This window comes from Microtus oregoni, unplaced genomic scaffold (genome assembly GCF_018167655.1).
Source record: "Microtus oregoni isolate MIOR12 unplaced genomic scaffold, Mior012 000106F_ref0000393, whole genome shotgun sequence".
Classification (NCBI taxonomy): domain Eukaryota; kingdom Metazoa; phylum Chordata; class Mammalia; order Rodentia; family Cricetidae; genus Microtus; species Microtus oregoni.
Window position 1 is genome coordinate 3532873 of NW_024544721.1, and position 17658 is coordinate 3550530.

At 36.2% G+C, this 17658-nt stretch overlaps 1 protein-coding gene across 1 annotated transcript in view; it reads left to right on the forward strand.

The window, feature by feature from the left end:
* LOC121443414 (teneurin-1) overlaps positions 1 to 17658 on the forward strand; it is a 348703-nt gene that overhangs the window by 234322 nt on the left and 96723 nt on the right. Inside the window, exons 17-18 of the mRNA XM_041645172.1 lie at positions 5097 to 5346; positions 14343 to 14363. Coding sequence (XP_041501106.1) covers positions 5097 to 5346; positions 14343 to 14363 — 271 coding nt within the window. The remainder of the gene's footprint in view (positions 1 to 5096; positions 5347 to 14342; positions 14364 to 17658) is intronic.

Here is a 17658-nt window from a genome sequence, read left to right on the forward strand (position 1 = left end):
GAGAGCCACAGTTTTCATAGTACAAAAGCAAAAGGGCAGATGCCACTTATTAAATTATTAGGGTTTTTTTTGTTTTGGGTTGAAAGAGTTTGACATTTTAAGCAGCTGTTTCTTTTCCACTCACTTTTATTGGCATATATAGATTGTCTCTTTCAAACGCCTGTCATTGACATTAAACACAAAGTGGGAAATGACCTCAATGGAACCAGCCCCCAGCTGTGTGCTCCCAGCCTTGTATCTTCTTATCATTTGCTTCACACAGACTTTGAAGCAGAGGGGAGCTATTCAGGAAGCTGGCTTTAGGAACCACACATTCCTTACATCCCTAATTCACCCACAATTACTTTTTAGGTAATTAGGTATGAAGTTACTTCTGAGAATTTTGAACTGCTTTATTGAAGTATAATTTCAACACCATAAAACTTACCCATTTGAAGTGCACACTTAAGTGATGCTTAGAAAATTTGTACTTGTCCTACAATCACCAAAAGCTGCATTCAGGATATTTTATCCCAACAGAAAAACTTCTTGCATTACCAGAAGCCTCACAAAGTCTGCTTTCTGTTTCTGCCTTTCTGATCATTTTATTCGGGAAAAGAAACCTTACTATTTTGGATAGCTTCTCATCTGCCAAGGGACATTTTTATATTTACCATCTTATTTGTAGAGGCATTGTCTTTCTCACCAAGAACTCATCCCACTTGCCAAGAAATAGATTCAAAGCCAGCTCCACTGATGCCTTTCAGTTTGACCTTGAATACACACGCCTGTCTTAGGGTGATTCTGAGGTCAAAACCCCACCCACAAAGGCAATTTTAAAAGCAGGGCTGATAAATGCAAGGGAGCAGGGTTGGGGACACCAATTTAGAAAGCAATGCTCTTCCCCCTCGGGTCAGATGGTCTTTTCTGACTGATTAAGGCAGAAACAATGTCTTTCCAAATTCCCCCATTCCACTTCTCTCATGAAAAAGCCTAACTCTTTAGGCACCCAGCCCTTTTGATTTGAGACAGATAGTAGATTAGAAACAAGAATCTATCTTTCTCCAATTTCCTCTCACTGGTTAAAAAGACACTTATAATTAGATTGGATGTCTGCTGCCATTCTAGGCGCAGTTTTGCTCTGACTCCCAAATCATTATGTAGTGGGTAGTTTCCAATAGGCACTGTGTTCAGACTGCTTGTCATTTCAGGTACCACAATTGTATTTACCTGACAATTAACTATTGCTTGTGGAAAAGCTTTCTAAATATTCAAACTGATGTACATACACACTTTCTACTATCACTGTAATAGAAACTCTAGAAATACATGTTTTCAACAAGTTGATTGTCAAGTTCATATTCATTCCTTTTAGTATTTTTTAAGTATTATTTTATTATTCCTTACAGAGATTAGCATATTTTTTCTAACAACCTCTGGTGTTTCCTAGGAACTAATAGTTAAAAAATATTAGAAAATTCCAGGGTACTAATTGTACATGGCTATCTATCGGAAATAGCAAATTTCCTTAGCCTCCCAGATAGGCCAGTAGTTTGTCAACACATGGTTTTACTGGGAGAAGTAAACTGCCATTGATCACACTGGCGTATCTCCCAGTTTGTGTTTATATCCTCTCAGTCAAGTGGTAAGAAAGAGAAATATGTATTGCGTCTTTTGTTGGTCATAAGTCTGAAAAATGGTTTCTTCTTTGAAATCAGCATAAAGCACCACCCACTGGCTTCCATAGGGAATTTTATTTTAAACTTGTTAGTAAGCTTCAGAAGAACTTTTGAGCGAGGTAGCAGAAAGATAGGAATAGTCGGTTTTAAAATGTGCTTACCTTATTACCGTGCAAACTTGGCTCTCACTTTGAATCAGAGAAAGAGAAAACATGGCGGAGAAAAGGTATTCCATCCAGTGAGATTTCATTGTTAAGTATAAACAAGACACCCAATCCTTAGGAAGAAGTTGGCCTCCATATAAATAGTGTGTGTTGTCCGGTTACAAAACAAGCATGCATGGCAGAATACACTGGAAAAGAAGCAGCAGTAATTGATCAAGATTTTCAGAAACATAAACAAAATACTTTCAGAGTAACCTTTTGCAAAAGAATTGATGTTAAATCATTGTCGCTAGATGGTATGGCCTGGCTCTGTGTAATAGAAGGTTAAACAGATTCTTAAAACAACAAAAACACCCTTCAAAATGATCTATTTTTCCAGGGCAATACAAAAGGGGTTTGCCCATTTTTGTTTTGATTGCTTCAGCGTTAAACAGAAATGGTAATTTCAGTACATGGGCACTTTAGTACCTTGCATGAAAGCAAGACATCAATTGTAGAGATGTAATCAGAAAGTACATTGCCTTATGTTTTATTTCCTTTAATCATTCTTTTTTTGATAGAGTACTGGGCTTTCTAATCGAAAAGGGGAGTTGTGGAATTGCAGGCTTAGAAGAATGGGTTAGAATAGCCATCTTTAGCTTTTAAATTGCCAGGAGCCTGGTAATAACATGTCATTTGGAGGGCAGTTGTTAGCTATACCATTATATTGATATAAAAAATGGAGATCTACCTGTGAAAATAGATGTTAATAGCAAATCTGGTATTTCCAAGCCAATAATTGGAAATATTTTTGAATAGTACACCCTATCGTGAATTGTTGAAGTACTGACATGCTAAACAGTGGTTTCCTCAATTACTAAAGAATGTATCATACTCTCATTGTCGAATATCTGACTAACAATCATCAGGCTATTTCTTTTCAATGATGTTGTATGACTGTCATTCTAGTTTCCTTCCCTTCCTCCCATTTCATTAAAATTGCAGTATTGATACACTAAAATTAAATGTTTGGGGAGGGAAATGAAATTCAACCTTATTAATCATATTGAATTAATTACTCTAAATCCTAAGAATTGTCCTTACTGGCTAATAAAGTTACCAACTGTATAATCAGCAAGTAGTGGCCCTAAAGTTATTTCACAGTCTTGTAATAAAAGGTCAATTTGTTGGAGTGTAAACTTATAGCTACTCTTGCAAATCATGTGTTGAAAAGCTATCTGGAATCACTCTGAGAGGGAGCATAAACATTCTTAAATTTGAAATCCAAAGATCATATGATGGATGGAATTTGTAGTTCCTGGAAGGGCCTTTTTTAAGTATATATTGGTGCCTTGGCATGCATATTTTATGTTGTTATTTATTTTTACCAGCAATGTTCCTATCTCAGAATGATCAATAGTTTCTTTTGTAGAGCTGAAAGTTGGAAGAAAACTGAGGAAGATGTTTCAGGAAGGATTTAGGAGAATAACAGATAGTGCAAGAAACAAGGGAGGGAAAAAGAAGGACATAGAATATAACTGTATTTATGCATTCACTGTGAGTTATTTCAGTCTGACACATTGGCATGCCTTCTCACAACATGGATGTTTTACCTGCCCTGGCTCGTTCTGGACTGACTTGTGCCATTTAGCACAGCAGTGCTTGTTCCTTGGATTTTCTGCCCTGGCACAGCAGGTTTACAAAATCATTGAGATTTGGAATAGGAAACCACAAGGGACTTAAAGCCTATTTTCAGCATTTACTGAGCACTTATAAAGACTTGGCCATAGAGATTGGCACTAAAAAAAATACAGAAAGGAGTAAGATAGAAGATGTGCCTTCAAGGAGTTCATTCATGTTACAATGGAGAAGATAGAGAAGTGAGGAACACTGTACCACACAATGTAGTAAGTGTTACAATAGAGCTATGGAAAATGAGCACACACTGAAAAGCATGATTAATTCTGCCTGGATGGAGCTCTGAAGTTAGTCCCCTCAAACAGACAAAATAAAGAGGCCATTCAGGATAGAGGCAATAACCCATACAAAATCATAGCAGAAGGAAAGAGTGTGAAAATATAAAATTTTTACGACCAGATATTGGAATAAAAACAAAAGGATAATAAGAGAAGCCAAACCTACAAGTAATCTGTATGCTTTCTCAGTAATGAACGCACTCTTTATTCTATAGTGATATGTACATATTCTACGGTTTTAATAATCTTTTCAGCAAGGGTGTGAACAATGGTTCGGAAAAGGGTATGCCTGGAGAGCAGAAAAACTGAACTAAGGCAGTAAGAGTAGGAATGGGGAAATTTTCACTACATTTAAAGGACATTCTCAGTGGGAATTAGTAAGGCTTAGAGAATTAAATGAAATGAAGAGTCACTATGATAACCAGATTTACAATTTGGGTAACTACATAGCAGAGACGATATTCGTGGGATTGGTTTAAACAAAAGAGGAAGGGACGAGTTTGGTAGAAGATACAGGAAATATAATGAGCTCAATCCCAACCCTCTTTCAGCTTGGGGTAGCTGCCGAGAATCCAGGTAAAGAGGTCTAGTAAGAAAGTGCATGTTGGGTAAGGACTCCAAATAGAAGAAAGTTTCAGCTAACAGAGATGCGAGTCAAAGCTGTGTGCATAAATGTAATTGCCCAAACAGAATGAATGGAAAGCATCTTCATAAGCCGATGTCTCTAGTTTTTGCAATGATGATCGTGAGATATGGTCTAAAAGAGAGGAAAATCCAAGTCCCTTGAGTGTGTCTTTGAGGTACATTGTAGTAGTAGGATTTCTTTCCTTTTCATGAAAGTACATTGCCATCCTGACTGTGTTTTACTAATGCGAATATTAACATCAATGTGGCGTCTCTGTTACTGCACCAGTTGCATAAGGAGAAAGTGGAGTGAGGAAGATGTGTGCAAGGCATAACGAGAGCCAATCAGAAAGGTACAACTAGTCACATAGAATCCACAGAGCCAAGTAAATAGGAAACCATTAAAATTTAGTTATCAAGTACTTTAGTAAATTTGGAATCACTATTAAAGAGACTCCTTGAATTTCCCCACCTCACAGAAAGACAAAATTAGGCAAACTGCTATACCACTATACCACTATCAGTTATGACTATAAATTTGAACCAAATTAACAGTAACACGATTCACTCTCAGATTCTCCTGTTAGGTCAAAGCTCCCTTCTGTTTTGAACTCTATGAGAAAACTTACTTTTTGGCAAGATGTTTGTGTGGCAAATCCTTTTCTAATTTTTGTTCTCTTTTTTCTTGTGTATAGGAATCATACATAAAGGAAATGGAGAAAATATGTTCATTTCCCAGCAGCCCCCAGTCATATCAACCATAATGGGTAATGGACACCAAAGGAGTGTAGCCTGCACTAACTGTAATGGCCCAGCTCACAACAACAAACTCTTTGCTCCTGTTGCTTTAGCTTCTGGCCCTGATAGTAGTGTGTATGTTGGTGACTTCAATTTTGTAAGGCGAATATTTCCTTCGGGAAATTCCGTTAGCATTTTGGAATTAAGGTAAGTTTCTTCTCATCTCTGTATTTACTTGACAGATAAAGAAAAAAGAAACAAGAATGAGATCATGTGAAGAGGCAAGTTATTGCCAAGAAAAGCATAAAGAATACTTTTTATGAGTTACTATGGGGGAATTTCCCCCCTATTTGTTGTCCTGTTAGTCCTGAAACCACACATACACAAATCACAAAGTTGTATTTGTATATATGTGTGTACACATATGTATATGTACATATATGCATGTATGTATATACAACAATAGTAATCAAAAAGAAAGAGGCTGTAAGCTTGAGAGTGGGAAGAGATATAAAAGGAGTTCCAGGGAGGATAGCAAGTAAGGAATGGACAGAGGGAAAGTGATGTAATTTTATTTCAATTAAAATCCTCCAAAATATTAATATTCAAAAACTGTTTTCAACAATGAAAAATATAAATTAAAAATCATAATTTCCAAAACAAGGAGGGTTATGAGTAATGGTCTCCCGCCCACTCCAACTCATCAAAGGAACCTTTAATCACTGATTTAAAATGCTCAAAAGTATTGCTGTCCCTGACAGTGAGGCCTCCCCTGTCTGCAAGGCTGTTACAGGGATCTCAGTACTTCCAAGTGCCAGCATAAGTTACTGAGTGCTGTCAAACTACTAAAAGCTACCTGTTCCATTGTTGCTGGTAGCAGTAGCACCAGATTTAAAAGGACTTTTCAGTCTTTTGAAGTCATTTAATATAGAAGAACATTGAAGTCTGTTTTCTCATAGCATCACAAGGAAGGAAGAAGACACTTTCTACCTTTGAAAGAGCAATTCAGTGATGATTAAAGCATCCATCTTTAGATTTTCTTCCTCTGTTCTAAGTGTTTTCTTGCAAGTACAAAGAATGTTAATATCTTTTGTGAAGAATTCATACCTTTTTGCTCTGCTATATCCTGAAGTTGCCTAAATATTACAACTAAATCAACCATGGCTTAATCAGCTTATTTCTTCCCTTTCTGTGTCTATAAGACAAACATATGTCTTCTGGAGTTCACAAAAAAGAAAGCATCCATTCCTATCCCATTAGGGATTAAAACTGCTGCTTCATCCCTGAGGAAATTGGCAGGGCTTCCCTTCTAATTGGTTATGTCAGACTTATCCATAACACATGACTCTGAAAATTAAGACTAAAATTTGTAGAGTCCAAAGGATTTTGATGTCATCTTTTGAATATTCCATACAATAATTAATTTTTGCTTTAGGCATCTCCTCATTGACATCAAAATTAGTGACTGCCAGAGCCAGCACATCACAAAGCCCTGATGTGTACTCAGGACTCCTGAGATGCTCTGCACCATCCTCATTCAGCCCTTACTGCCCTGGAATGGAAGTCTGACTTTCCATGGGCATTCCTCGAATGTTTTCACATTCTCACTCTTGCTTTGGAATCCGCCTCCCTTTTCTCAAACTGAGTTATTCTTTCACACCTAGTTTGGGAAATGTAGTCCCAAGCCACCATCCATGTTCCACATTAATTCACTATAGTTTTAATACATTTCTTAATTATAATTGCAAATGCTGTCATATGGAAGAAAGCTGCTAAATCCCTTGGTTAATAAAAAATAGACTGTGAAGTTAAGACTTTGTAAAGACAAAGCACATCCAAAAAGTCTAGAGGGGCACTAATTCATAGAGCCCTGCCCTAATCAAGTATTCATGGGCCTCACAATGTCAGACCTCCTGGAGATTTGTCATTTCTAGTAGTATATCTCTTTAGGCATCAGTAGAAAGTCAGCAAGAAGTCTAAAATAGTTGCATAACTAGATTTGAAAACTATTTATACAACATCCTACATTGTTTTCATAATCCTATGGGTTTTTATCAACATAATGACAAACATGAACGGAAGCACTGAGCAATTCGTTCAACACATGGGCTGTCAGGTAGTGAAAAGACCTGGTGTTACTGAACCTGTTAACCCTGTAAAAGCCCACATATGTAATACTTACATGGCTTCCTCATCAAAGGAAGAGCACTAAAATCTATTTTTTAAAAAAAAAGATACTAAGAGAAAGAAGCCCTGCTCAATTCAATACTTTCCTTTGTAATTTGAGTGTAAATTTACCTATGGTGGAACAATTGTCTTTCATTGATGAAATTCACAGTTAAGGATTCTCAACAATTCACAAATCTACATTTTAGTACAAAGTACCCTGTGGCCTTCAACAGAAAATCATTTTAAGTATAAATTAAAATAACATGACCTCAAATTATAAAGTTGATTCTACTGGTACAAAATATGCTTCATTTCTGCTCATTTAGTGTACAGTCCAAAGTCTGTGATCTTCCGTCACTCCTATATCTTCAAGTACACATCTTCAAGTACAGAGGCATGCACGTATGTGAAGTCACACACTCAGGCCTTCATACTTAGCCTATCACTTTAATGGGCTTCTCTGAGATATGAGCCTTCAGAGTTTCTTACCAGTTTTTGTCTGACTCAGATTTTTCTGAGAATCTATTTCAAGTTAAGGTCTCTCTCCATAGAAAGAATACAGCACCAAAATTTTCCCATGTTTTTCCCTCCTTTAGCCTCCATGCTACCAGCAGCCTGCCAGCAACCATTTATGCAATGAAGCAATGTCATAGAGTCATGGTTAATAGCTCTTTTAAATTAAATTCAAAGAAACAGATTTTTGTGATCTTCTCAATTCTAAGACTCCTCTGATTGGCCATCATAGAAACAGGATCGTTAAATATACAATATGAAAAAACTCCCTATGTTTGACTATAACCAAACACTTAAAAAATTTATATCGATCATTAACATATATATATACATATATATAATTCTTTGTATATTATTGAAAGATTTATATATTTTCTATAACTTTCCCAGATATAAACTTTCTGGGAAGAAATAAGTTTATTTAATAAGGTCTATATATCTTTAGAACCAAAATACTTATTGAATTCTACTGTGTTTAAATAGAAAGTTTACATTGTGCAGTTTTTTGTTGTTGTTAAGATCAATTAATTCAGTTATTGTGCCTTATTAAGTAATTTATTTTCTTGAAAATACAGGTCTGATATTGTCATCTTGTTTGTTATATTCAAAATTGAGTGAAGCAACAATGTTGTAAATGAGTTATTACAGAAAAGGTCAAAGAACCCTCCTAAATTTTAACTCTTTGATTACACATTATATATTGTACTCTGTCCTCTACCTCCTTTTCTGTAATATTGAATCCAACCTTATACTTCAAACATACACTTATATGTCTTATGCAGAGATTCACATATGGACCACTCTTGGCTCAGTGTTTGATGACATTCTGTGAAGGCATAAAATTTGTCCCAAGTAGAAGACATCCTGTATTTCCCACTTTCCATCATTTTATTCCATATTTGACAGCATGGAGCAATTTCAGATTCTACTTAGACATTCAAAGACTGGTAGTCTTTCAACCTTACCCCAGTCAATCCAAACCATCTACATCTGAGATTTCTTTCCTTTGATCTCAATAACACTTTATTTAATTGGTTGCCAGTCATCCTCATCCCTGACCTGACCATTCCTTATTGGCTAAACAAAACCAGAAGAGAAAAATCAATGATATTGTTGTTGTTGTTGTTGTTGTTGTTGTCACACATTTGCCAAGAGAAACATTATTTCTTATTATTTAAGTCTATAGTACCCCTTCCCAGTTTCCTGTAGCTTTTGTCTACAAGTACGGTTCTTATTGCTTTCTTCCAGGAAGAGTCTCAAGTAGGATGATAATAAAGAAGTGAAGTTTATAAGCTTTTGTACTACAAACGTTTCAAAACTCCATTTTCTGAAGACCTTTAAAGATATACTCATTTCTAAGACAGTTTGAGTCTTGATTTCCCTGTGGGTTTGCTTGTGAGGTTAAGATGTACACATACATAAGTACATATATGTACATAAAAATATATGTGCATATTTTAGTAGTATAAAAGTGATATCAGAGACTTGTGAGTTTAATGTTTATTAGAAGAATCCATGAAGATACTGTGTGCAGTACATGCCTGACACTTTGTAATTTATAATTTGTCTGATTGTTTTTAGGAGTCAGAAAGTTAAATATCTCTCAAAATCTTGCTGCATCTTTAGATTTATTTATGAAAGAGAGAGAAGAAAGAAAAAAGAATTTTTTCTTTAAGATTAACTTAAACCTTCCCTTATGAAAGGTCTCTCTATTAATAACAAATTCTAGCATCTGAAGAATCACAGAAGTGATTTCCATCTTATTTTGGAAAGATGTTCACAAGTATGAAAACAGCTATCAGATTTCTGAGCTCCCCTTCTTCAGCTCCAATATGTTCAAGTTCAGCTAGATCTCATCGATTATGACTGCTTCTTTTCTCCTTTGATCTTGGTTAGCCTTGGGTCACTTTTTGGTTTTTTAAAACTAATAAGGATAATTATATAAGTAAAGATAGAAGACACCCTACCAAGTACTTCGTATGAATTCAAATATGTAATATGCCCTTGCTCACATCTCATCTTCTAATTTTACAATTCTATTAGAAAACCCATTAAGCATGACTAGAAGTGATTTATTCTTTATTTAAAAAAAACCATGCTTCTATTTTTTTCAAAATTCAGTTATTCTCAAGATATTTATTTTGTCCTTCCCTTAAAAAATGAAAGAGAAAAGAAAATAAGAGGCTAGAAAATATATCTTGGTACCTTGAGCAATTTGGGCTCAACAAATGTCAACGTGACATAAAAATTTCTCTCGAGATTTTACCATTTCTTTTCCAGTGATTGGTTAATATTTCTTTCATTACTTATAGGACTTGACTCCTGTCATTGGTTGGAAATGGAGGAACCTTGGTATAGCATAGCATCTATTTAGGAATAGTTAACGTGCCAAGGGGTGTTCTGACTTACAGAAAGTCTTAAAGAGGATCAAAAAGAAACTTAGCTTTGAAGAATTGTATGAATATCTGAGAAATTGCCACAAACCATCATTTTGTTCAAAGAACTAGAACTGCAAATATTAGAAAAACAGCCTGTAGATAAATAGATGGCTATGCCCCACCTGAGTTGCCACTCTGGTATTAGCAGTGGCTTTGTAAAACACAAGACAAATTTTGACAATAGTCAGGGAAAGAGCCAGAGCATGGGAGTTGGAAGCTCTAAGAAGTTAGTCACATACAGGACAGCAACAGGATTTCCAAGAGGAGTCCCGAAGAGAGCCCATCATCAGCGGTGTAGCAGAAGTCAGAGGCCTCAGGCCAGACCAATGACTCAAGGCAATGAACACTTGCAAGATGTGTGGACTAAAGGGTGAACTACAGCGTCCATGATGAGATGCTTCTACTTTTTGTTTGTTTGTTTATTATATTTGGCATTTGATTTTCTTTTAAATTCGGTTTTGTTTTAGGGAGGATTTTGCAAGGGCAGAGGATTCATGAGGGGAATAGGGAGATGAGTGGGATCAGAATACATGATGGGAACACCACAAAGAATCAATAGAAATTAAATAAATAAATAAAAAGAAGTCTGTCACAAACAAGTGTGAATTCAAAACCATCAAGAGAAGAACACAAAAAGATGAACAAGGAAAGAAGTCTATTATTTCTGGCCGGGGTAAGGAAAGAAACTGAGAACAAAGTAAAGACTGCATGGAGCGTTGCAGCCGTCACTTAGCAAGACACCCACTCTCCCCTGACACTAGTATGAACAGCTACTCTAAGGTTGCATGGTCCCTGTTTCCTATCTTTAGCCACACAAAAAGATCTTCAAAACAACAACAACAACAAAAATAAAGAAGACAGCCATAAAAGTACAAATACAATATGAGTATATTTATGTGAAAGTACAGAATAGGCAAATCCAGACAGACAAAATCCAGACTTTTGGTTGCCTGGGACAAAGTAGAGGAGGAGGAATAAATGGAAAAATGATAATTATCAAATAGGTAGAGAATTTCTTCTTGAGTTGGTTAATCATAAGGGTTGCATATCTGGATGCATTTGAAGTTGCTGAAATGTACATTTTACAAAGGTAAATTATGGCATAAAAATCACCTCTCAATACTTTCCTTTTAAATGACCCTTTTTTATCGACTTTGTCCTAGAAAAAAATTCAAGGGTTACTTCACAGATCCTCTCATTAGGAATACCTCTGGCTCTCAAAGGAGTTGTTAGTCCACTCTTTTCTCCTCTTAACTCATAACAAGCTTCGAGAGTGTCAGTTAGCAGGTAGTAATGCCCACAGATAGGCCTCTGCACTTGTGAAGAGTTCACACATTGGCAGCTCAGTATGTTGTCAGTTGATAGCTAGACAGCAGGTTCACTTTGGTGGTAGTTCAATCCTAAATCCTTAACTAAAAGTAATTCTAAGACAGAACAAGGTCACACACTAGAAATAAATTCCATCATTTTCACTTCCTCCCTCTGAGATGTTAATGAGAGAAGCTGCTCTGCATACGATGGGACATCTTCCAAATTTACAATGACATTATTGGCAGGATCAGAAGCAACTGCGAGAGAATCAAACCATCTCCCTCCCTGCTCCATGCCATCACCTAAGAATTTGAAAAGACTTTGTAGACACGCAAATGGGTCTTGCTGTAGCATACAAAACGTTGTGGATGAAATTATATTTTAATGAGATTCATCTAGTGTTTTCACAACTAGACTCCTTTAGAAGAATTGACTTTGCTCCAGCAATTAGAGCCCACTCAGCTCCAACAACCATCTTATAGGGACCACAAAAACAATGTCTAAGAGACAAAGAAAAAGGCAAAAAGCCTGAGGCCAGGTTTCTAATCAGAGCTCTGCTTCCTTACTGGTTGACCTTTGTGGCAACTCACAGAATACCTACCCTTTTGAGATGGGCCAAAGAAACAGACGAGCCAGTGGAGTATGACCTGTGGCCAGGCGAGTACCTTGGAAAGATGAGTTTTCAAGAGAGTTGAATCCATTTTAGCAGAAAATTTCAAGTAAAATAATTCTGTATCTTTTTTTTTCCTGGACATTCAAAGAAAAAGAACATTTTCTGGTTTTTATAAAAAGGTTTATTATCTTCATGTCTTCAAAGTGACCTAAGGGCCAGATTTAAAAGGATTTTAAAATTAAAATGACTATATTTCACAGTTGATTATAGCCTTTTATTTCCAGGCAAAGTTGACCTAAAGTCAGGCCTGCACACAGATTGAGCCCCTCATATGAGAAATATCATACCACGTCACCCAGTGAAACATCCAAGGCAATACCTTGTGTCAAGAAGCTATTAAATGAAGTGCTTACAAAACGTTCTGCTTCTTGGAGGCTGACAATTGTTTTGCCCACGCCAGTCGCTCTTTGGAACAAAGATGGCTGGAAGACATAAGGCTTTAATAGTTGATGGTTATGGTGTTTTATTGAAGCTCTTTTGATGCAGCAGTTTCAATGCTAAGGACATTCTATTGTGGTCTAAGTGAAAGTCCTCAATTTTTAAATTCTTTGAAGATTTCATACATTAATACAATTTATTTCAGGCATATTAATCTACAGTTACTTCCTTACAACTTCCACTAGTACCCACAAACTGGTCTCCCTCCTAGCTTAATGTTCCCTTTTGTTGTTATTGTTAATAATTCCTGAGTCCAATTAGTGCTGTTCATATGTATATACGTATGTACATATATATATGGCCATCCACTTGTATATAGGCAACTCATTAGGAACCATGTTCCCCAAGGATAATGACTCTTCCTCAACCAGCAACCATTAGCTGGAAATAGCGCTTCTACCAAAGGTTAGGTTTCAGGGGACCCTCTCCAATTTGTACTGGAAGTGTGTCTGACTGGATATGGTACAGGTCTTGTGCATGTAACCACAGGTGCTATGACTGATGTGTACAACAACCACATTATGTCAAAAGTCTGCATTTCACAGTTCTCCTCATCGTAAGCTCTGACATTCTTTGCCCATTCTTCTGTGATGTTCCTTAAGCCGTGGATGAGGGGAGGTTAATATAAAGGACACATCCATAAGCTGATCGCTAATAGTCACCTATTCTTGATACTTTGACCAGATATGAGTCTTTGCATTATCTACCACCCACTACAGAAAGAGGCTTCTCTAACCAAAACTGACAGAAGAACATATAGAGAGAGAACAGTTTGATGAAGTGACCATTTAACACAACAACTGTAGCTTCCCCCTTAGGACCTATGATCGTGGGCCTTTGAGCAAGTTTACTTTATCAGGCATGACATCCTTCCTGTGGAACAAGTCTTGTATCCGATAAGAATGTGATCGGTTACCCCATAATTGTAATAGCACTATGACAGCAATGGGTACATCCTGCCAGGCAGGTCAGTATTGTGGCATGCAGAGGAAAACTCCCATACTTTTAAGTTATGAGACCTTTTAGAAATGTTTTCAACAATGTGTGCACAGATGCCACCACCTTAGCTCTGAGGTAGATCCAAGAACTGTCTTAGAGTTGAGTTTTTTAGTGTGTGTCAAATATGTGTCTTGAGAGATGTGGTGGTTTTACATTGCTGTAGTCAGGAATATCAAACTAAAATTTAGAATGCTCCTTCACAGCAGCTGCTATTTCAGTCGCAAGCCTAATGGTTCTTAAATTTTAACTCTACATCAGAATCGTCAGCTGAATTTATTAAAAATAAAATCCCCAATCACTACTTCTCCATGTCAGAATTCTGGTTTAGTAGGAAAAGGGAGAGCTCCCAGAAACTGTACATGCACTGGAATTCAATGGTCCCAATGCACAAGGCCAGGAAGAAGCTTTATTTATTGTCTTAGAACTGTACCTACCCACCAAAGCAAGACATGTAACCACCTTGATGGCATCTTATAAGGAGACTAAGGAAGAAGTGAGTCAACTTTGGCTTCCCACTGACTAGATGATCCCAGTGCAGTCTCTCTAATTGCCACAAGCTGAGTCAGGAATTGATGTGTCTGCTGAGATTTCTCTTGTTGAATGATACTGATGACTCTCTATTTGTTTTCACTTGCTACTCATGGATACCTTGTGCACCATAGAAACAGAGATACCAGACATAGGTAAGCAAATAACACAGCTGCCTAATGACCCTCTTTCCTAAGAAACCACCCTCGAATATGTACAAATAGGGAATGTTTGCTTCTTAACTAAGGTTAAAGAAATAGTATAAAAGTAAAGTTGGAAATGATGTGCCGGTAAGTATCTTCCAAAAAAGAAGATCAGCATATTCAGGAGGAATTTAAGAAAGGAAAAGAATACTCAGAAAAGAAAATAAGATAAATGAGAGTGACAGATCAGTATGCCATGAGAAATTAAGGCCAAAAGTCTCATTATGTTTCCCTAAGGTGATACCACAAATGAGCCCATAAGTTCAAATCAGTTTAATGTCTTTATGTTGCAAGTATTTTTTCTCACAAGACTCAAAAGTATAGTTGTCAATTATATCAAGAGACAATGGCCATAATGACCTTTTTAAAGAGAGAGTTGCTTTTTGTATTTGGTAACTATCTTTAATAACACCGTTTTCCTTTCATATAACTAAGTGTGTTCTATTTCCTCTCACCAAAGGAATTAACTGAAAAGCTCCAAACTGACCATTTACTGACAATGGCAGATAGCATTGAAATTAGTGCTGAGGATTTCTACTCGTTGTTGCACTGCATGTTGTCATAACTACTCAAACTTTCTGAAATTTCAAAGGGGAATATGGAATTCTTTCATTCCCAAGTGCCAGTTGTCTTCAAAATAGCACAAGTAGGGTTTGGAATATGGATTGTAGTTGGGAAATGCCTCTTCCCAAATGCTATTGAAAAAAATCAGCCTTGCAACTTTGGCATAACTGATTGTTTAAGCATATTCACTTGGTTTCCAATTTGCTTACTATTGCATGTTAATAATTATAAGTGTTAATTTTCCATTTAAAAAAATCTATGTGATTTTAAGTGATGTGAATGAAGTGATCACTGGTAACTTGAAGATCGATGGCTTGAGTATAAAACTAGCTAGAAGATGACAGAGTAGGTCTAACACCTAAATTACAAAAGAAATCCTCTGTCAAAATGATATGAATTTAGTCATGTTGGGGTGAAGCAAATAGAAAGGTAGTTGCAGCAAGTTTACATGTTTTCAGAAAGCAAAAAGAAATCATTGTCAATGGAGCTGAAATGTACTTGGGAAATGGTAGGAAATTGCATATCAATACAAGGTATTTTTCTGTCAAGAAAATAACAACATTAACCAAATTTTATTTTGATATGTTGGGCTGCTCCCTTTTCTCAAAACCAGTACACAAATTTGAAGAAGAGCCTTGATGAAGAAAATACATCAAGTTACTCAGGAAAATGTGAGAACACAGGTTGTCTTTTCCACTTGCACATCAAGAGTGTTCTGTTGGCATTTCGCATATACAGTCACATGGGATCCAATCTAATCTTAGTAAGGGCACAAAACTGTGAGTGACCTTGGGCAAGCCCCTTATGGTACTGGGTTTCCCCAGCTGAAATTTGAGGTGAATACTAATTCTAACTTAGCTTACAGGCACATTGGAGATATTCAATAATGAATGAATGTAATGCATTACAAACTACTTTTGTGCGAATAACATTTCTCTTGGAAAAATAGCCCATGGTCCCTACCTAAACAAAGCATGATTAATCTGGCACAGTTGAAACTGCACAAATTGGATACCAAAGTATTAAAGTTATATCCAGGAAAGGTTGCAACCCATCCTTTACTCTAGGAAAATCTAAGTATGTTGGAGAGATATTATTCTGAAAGTTAAAAAAAAAAACGAACTAAAGACATAAAAAGTTTTATTCACCACCTATTTGAGAAATCTTTGCTGTAGAGATGCTTTAGGGGTAGAGCTGCCAAATCATTTTGGAATCTGGTGGTGCCCTTTACAATTTACATATAGCAAGCACCTCTTATGGCGGTTCCAGGGTTGAAAAAGTACCTGAAATCTACTGAGTTCTGTTACTCAAAGAAGGTAAGTAGAAAAAAAAATTCAACTATTCCAACTGAATCTGATTTTCTTCCAGTACAACTGAATTTCAAGTTATCATTTGCCAAGTTTATAATTATTAACATACATAAATATGCTTAGAGGGCAATTGCAATTAAGAGAATGTCAATCCTTAAAAGATCTCTTTCTTCTGACGAGACTCTCCCCTCCACTTTCTTTGGCTAAGTACCCAAAGCCTGAACTCTTTTTCATGCCTTATTTTATGCCATACACTCCAGTTCTTGTTCAGAACTTACTGAATACTGACCTTTTCAGGTGCTATTGGACATCAAGGGCAGAGAGATGTATATGGTCTTTGTATGCAGACAGGTCACAATGTATTTAGGAAGAAAGTTACCTGCAAAGATAATACTTAGAACCATCAATCCAGTCTTGCTTTTTAATACCATTACCAAACAATAGGAACCATTGTTTTTCAAGAAAGGCTGATTCTGGTATAATGGAAGGAAGGATTTAAGATGAGTATAGAACATTCTTGCAGTGCCAGATGTAATTAAGTCTTGACATTATCATCATTATAACCATAATAATAATAAACATTTATGGATGCACGTAAAAGGTGCATATAATCCAAGAGAAAGAGGTCTTAGTGGTAGCAACTAGGACAACATAAAATAGCATTGGATTTCATTTGCTGCAAGCATAAAATAAATGTCTGTGGAGCCCATACTGATATTTTAAAAAACTCATACCTTTCTTAAATAAACGGAAAACATAAATCACACATCCAAAATTATAATTTATGTGATGATCTACTCTCAAGGGTGTGGGATGTAATTCCTGATAGCTTAAGTCTCCTCTGTGGATAATTATGTCCCTCCAAAAAAGACAATAAGGAATGCTTTATACAGTAAGGAAAAATGGCTCTCCCAGGAGGTTGAGATCAAGCTGGTCAGTGATAAATTTTGTTGATTGTTTATAATGTAGGTGGGATTTGGTGAAAATGAAACTTTTCCATCAAAACTCTACAATTCCTATCTGAGAAGTGTATTAAACAAATTCCTGTAAAGGGATTTCCTGTAGAATAACTGACAAATGGTCTTACAACTGGTAAGGTCATCAAAACCAAGGAAAGTCCAAGAAAATGTCATGGACCAGAAAAGCCTAAAAAGACATGATGACTAAATGTAATTTGCTGTCTTGGAATGGGAAAATTATCTTAGATTAATAATAATAATAATAATAAACAACAAACTAAGGGAATCAAATAAAACATAGACTTCAATTAGTAATTGAAAAACACTAATACATTACGATAGATATTCCTACATCACAAATCCCTCTTCTCTGATCATTTCTCTCCCTTTTCACATTTTCTATACTAATATGTG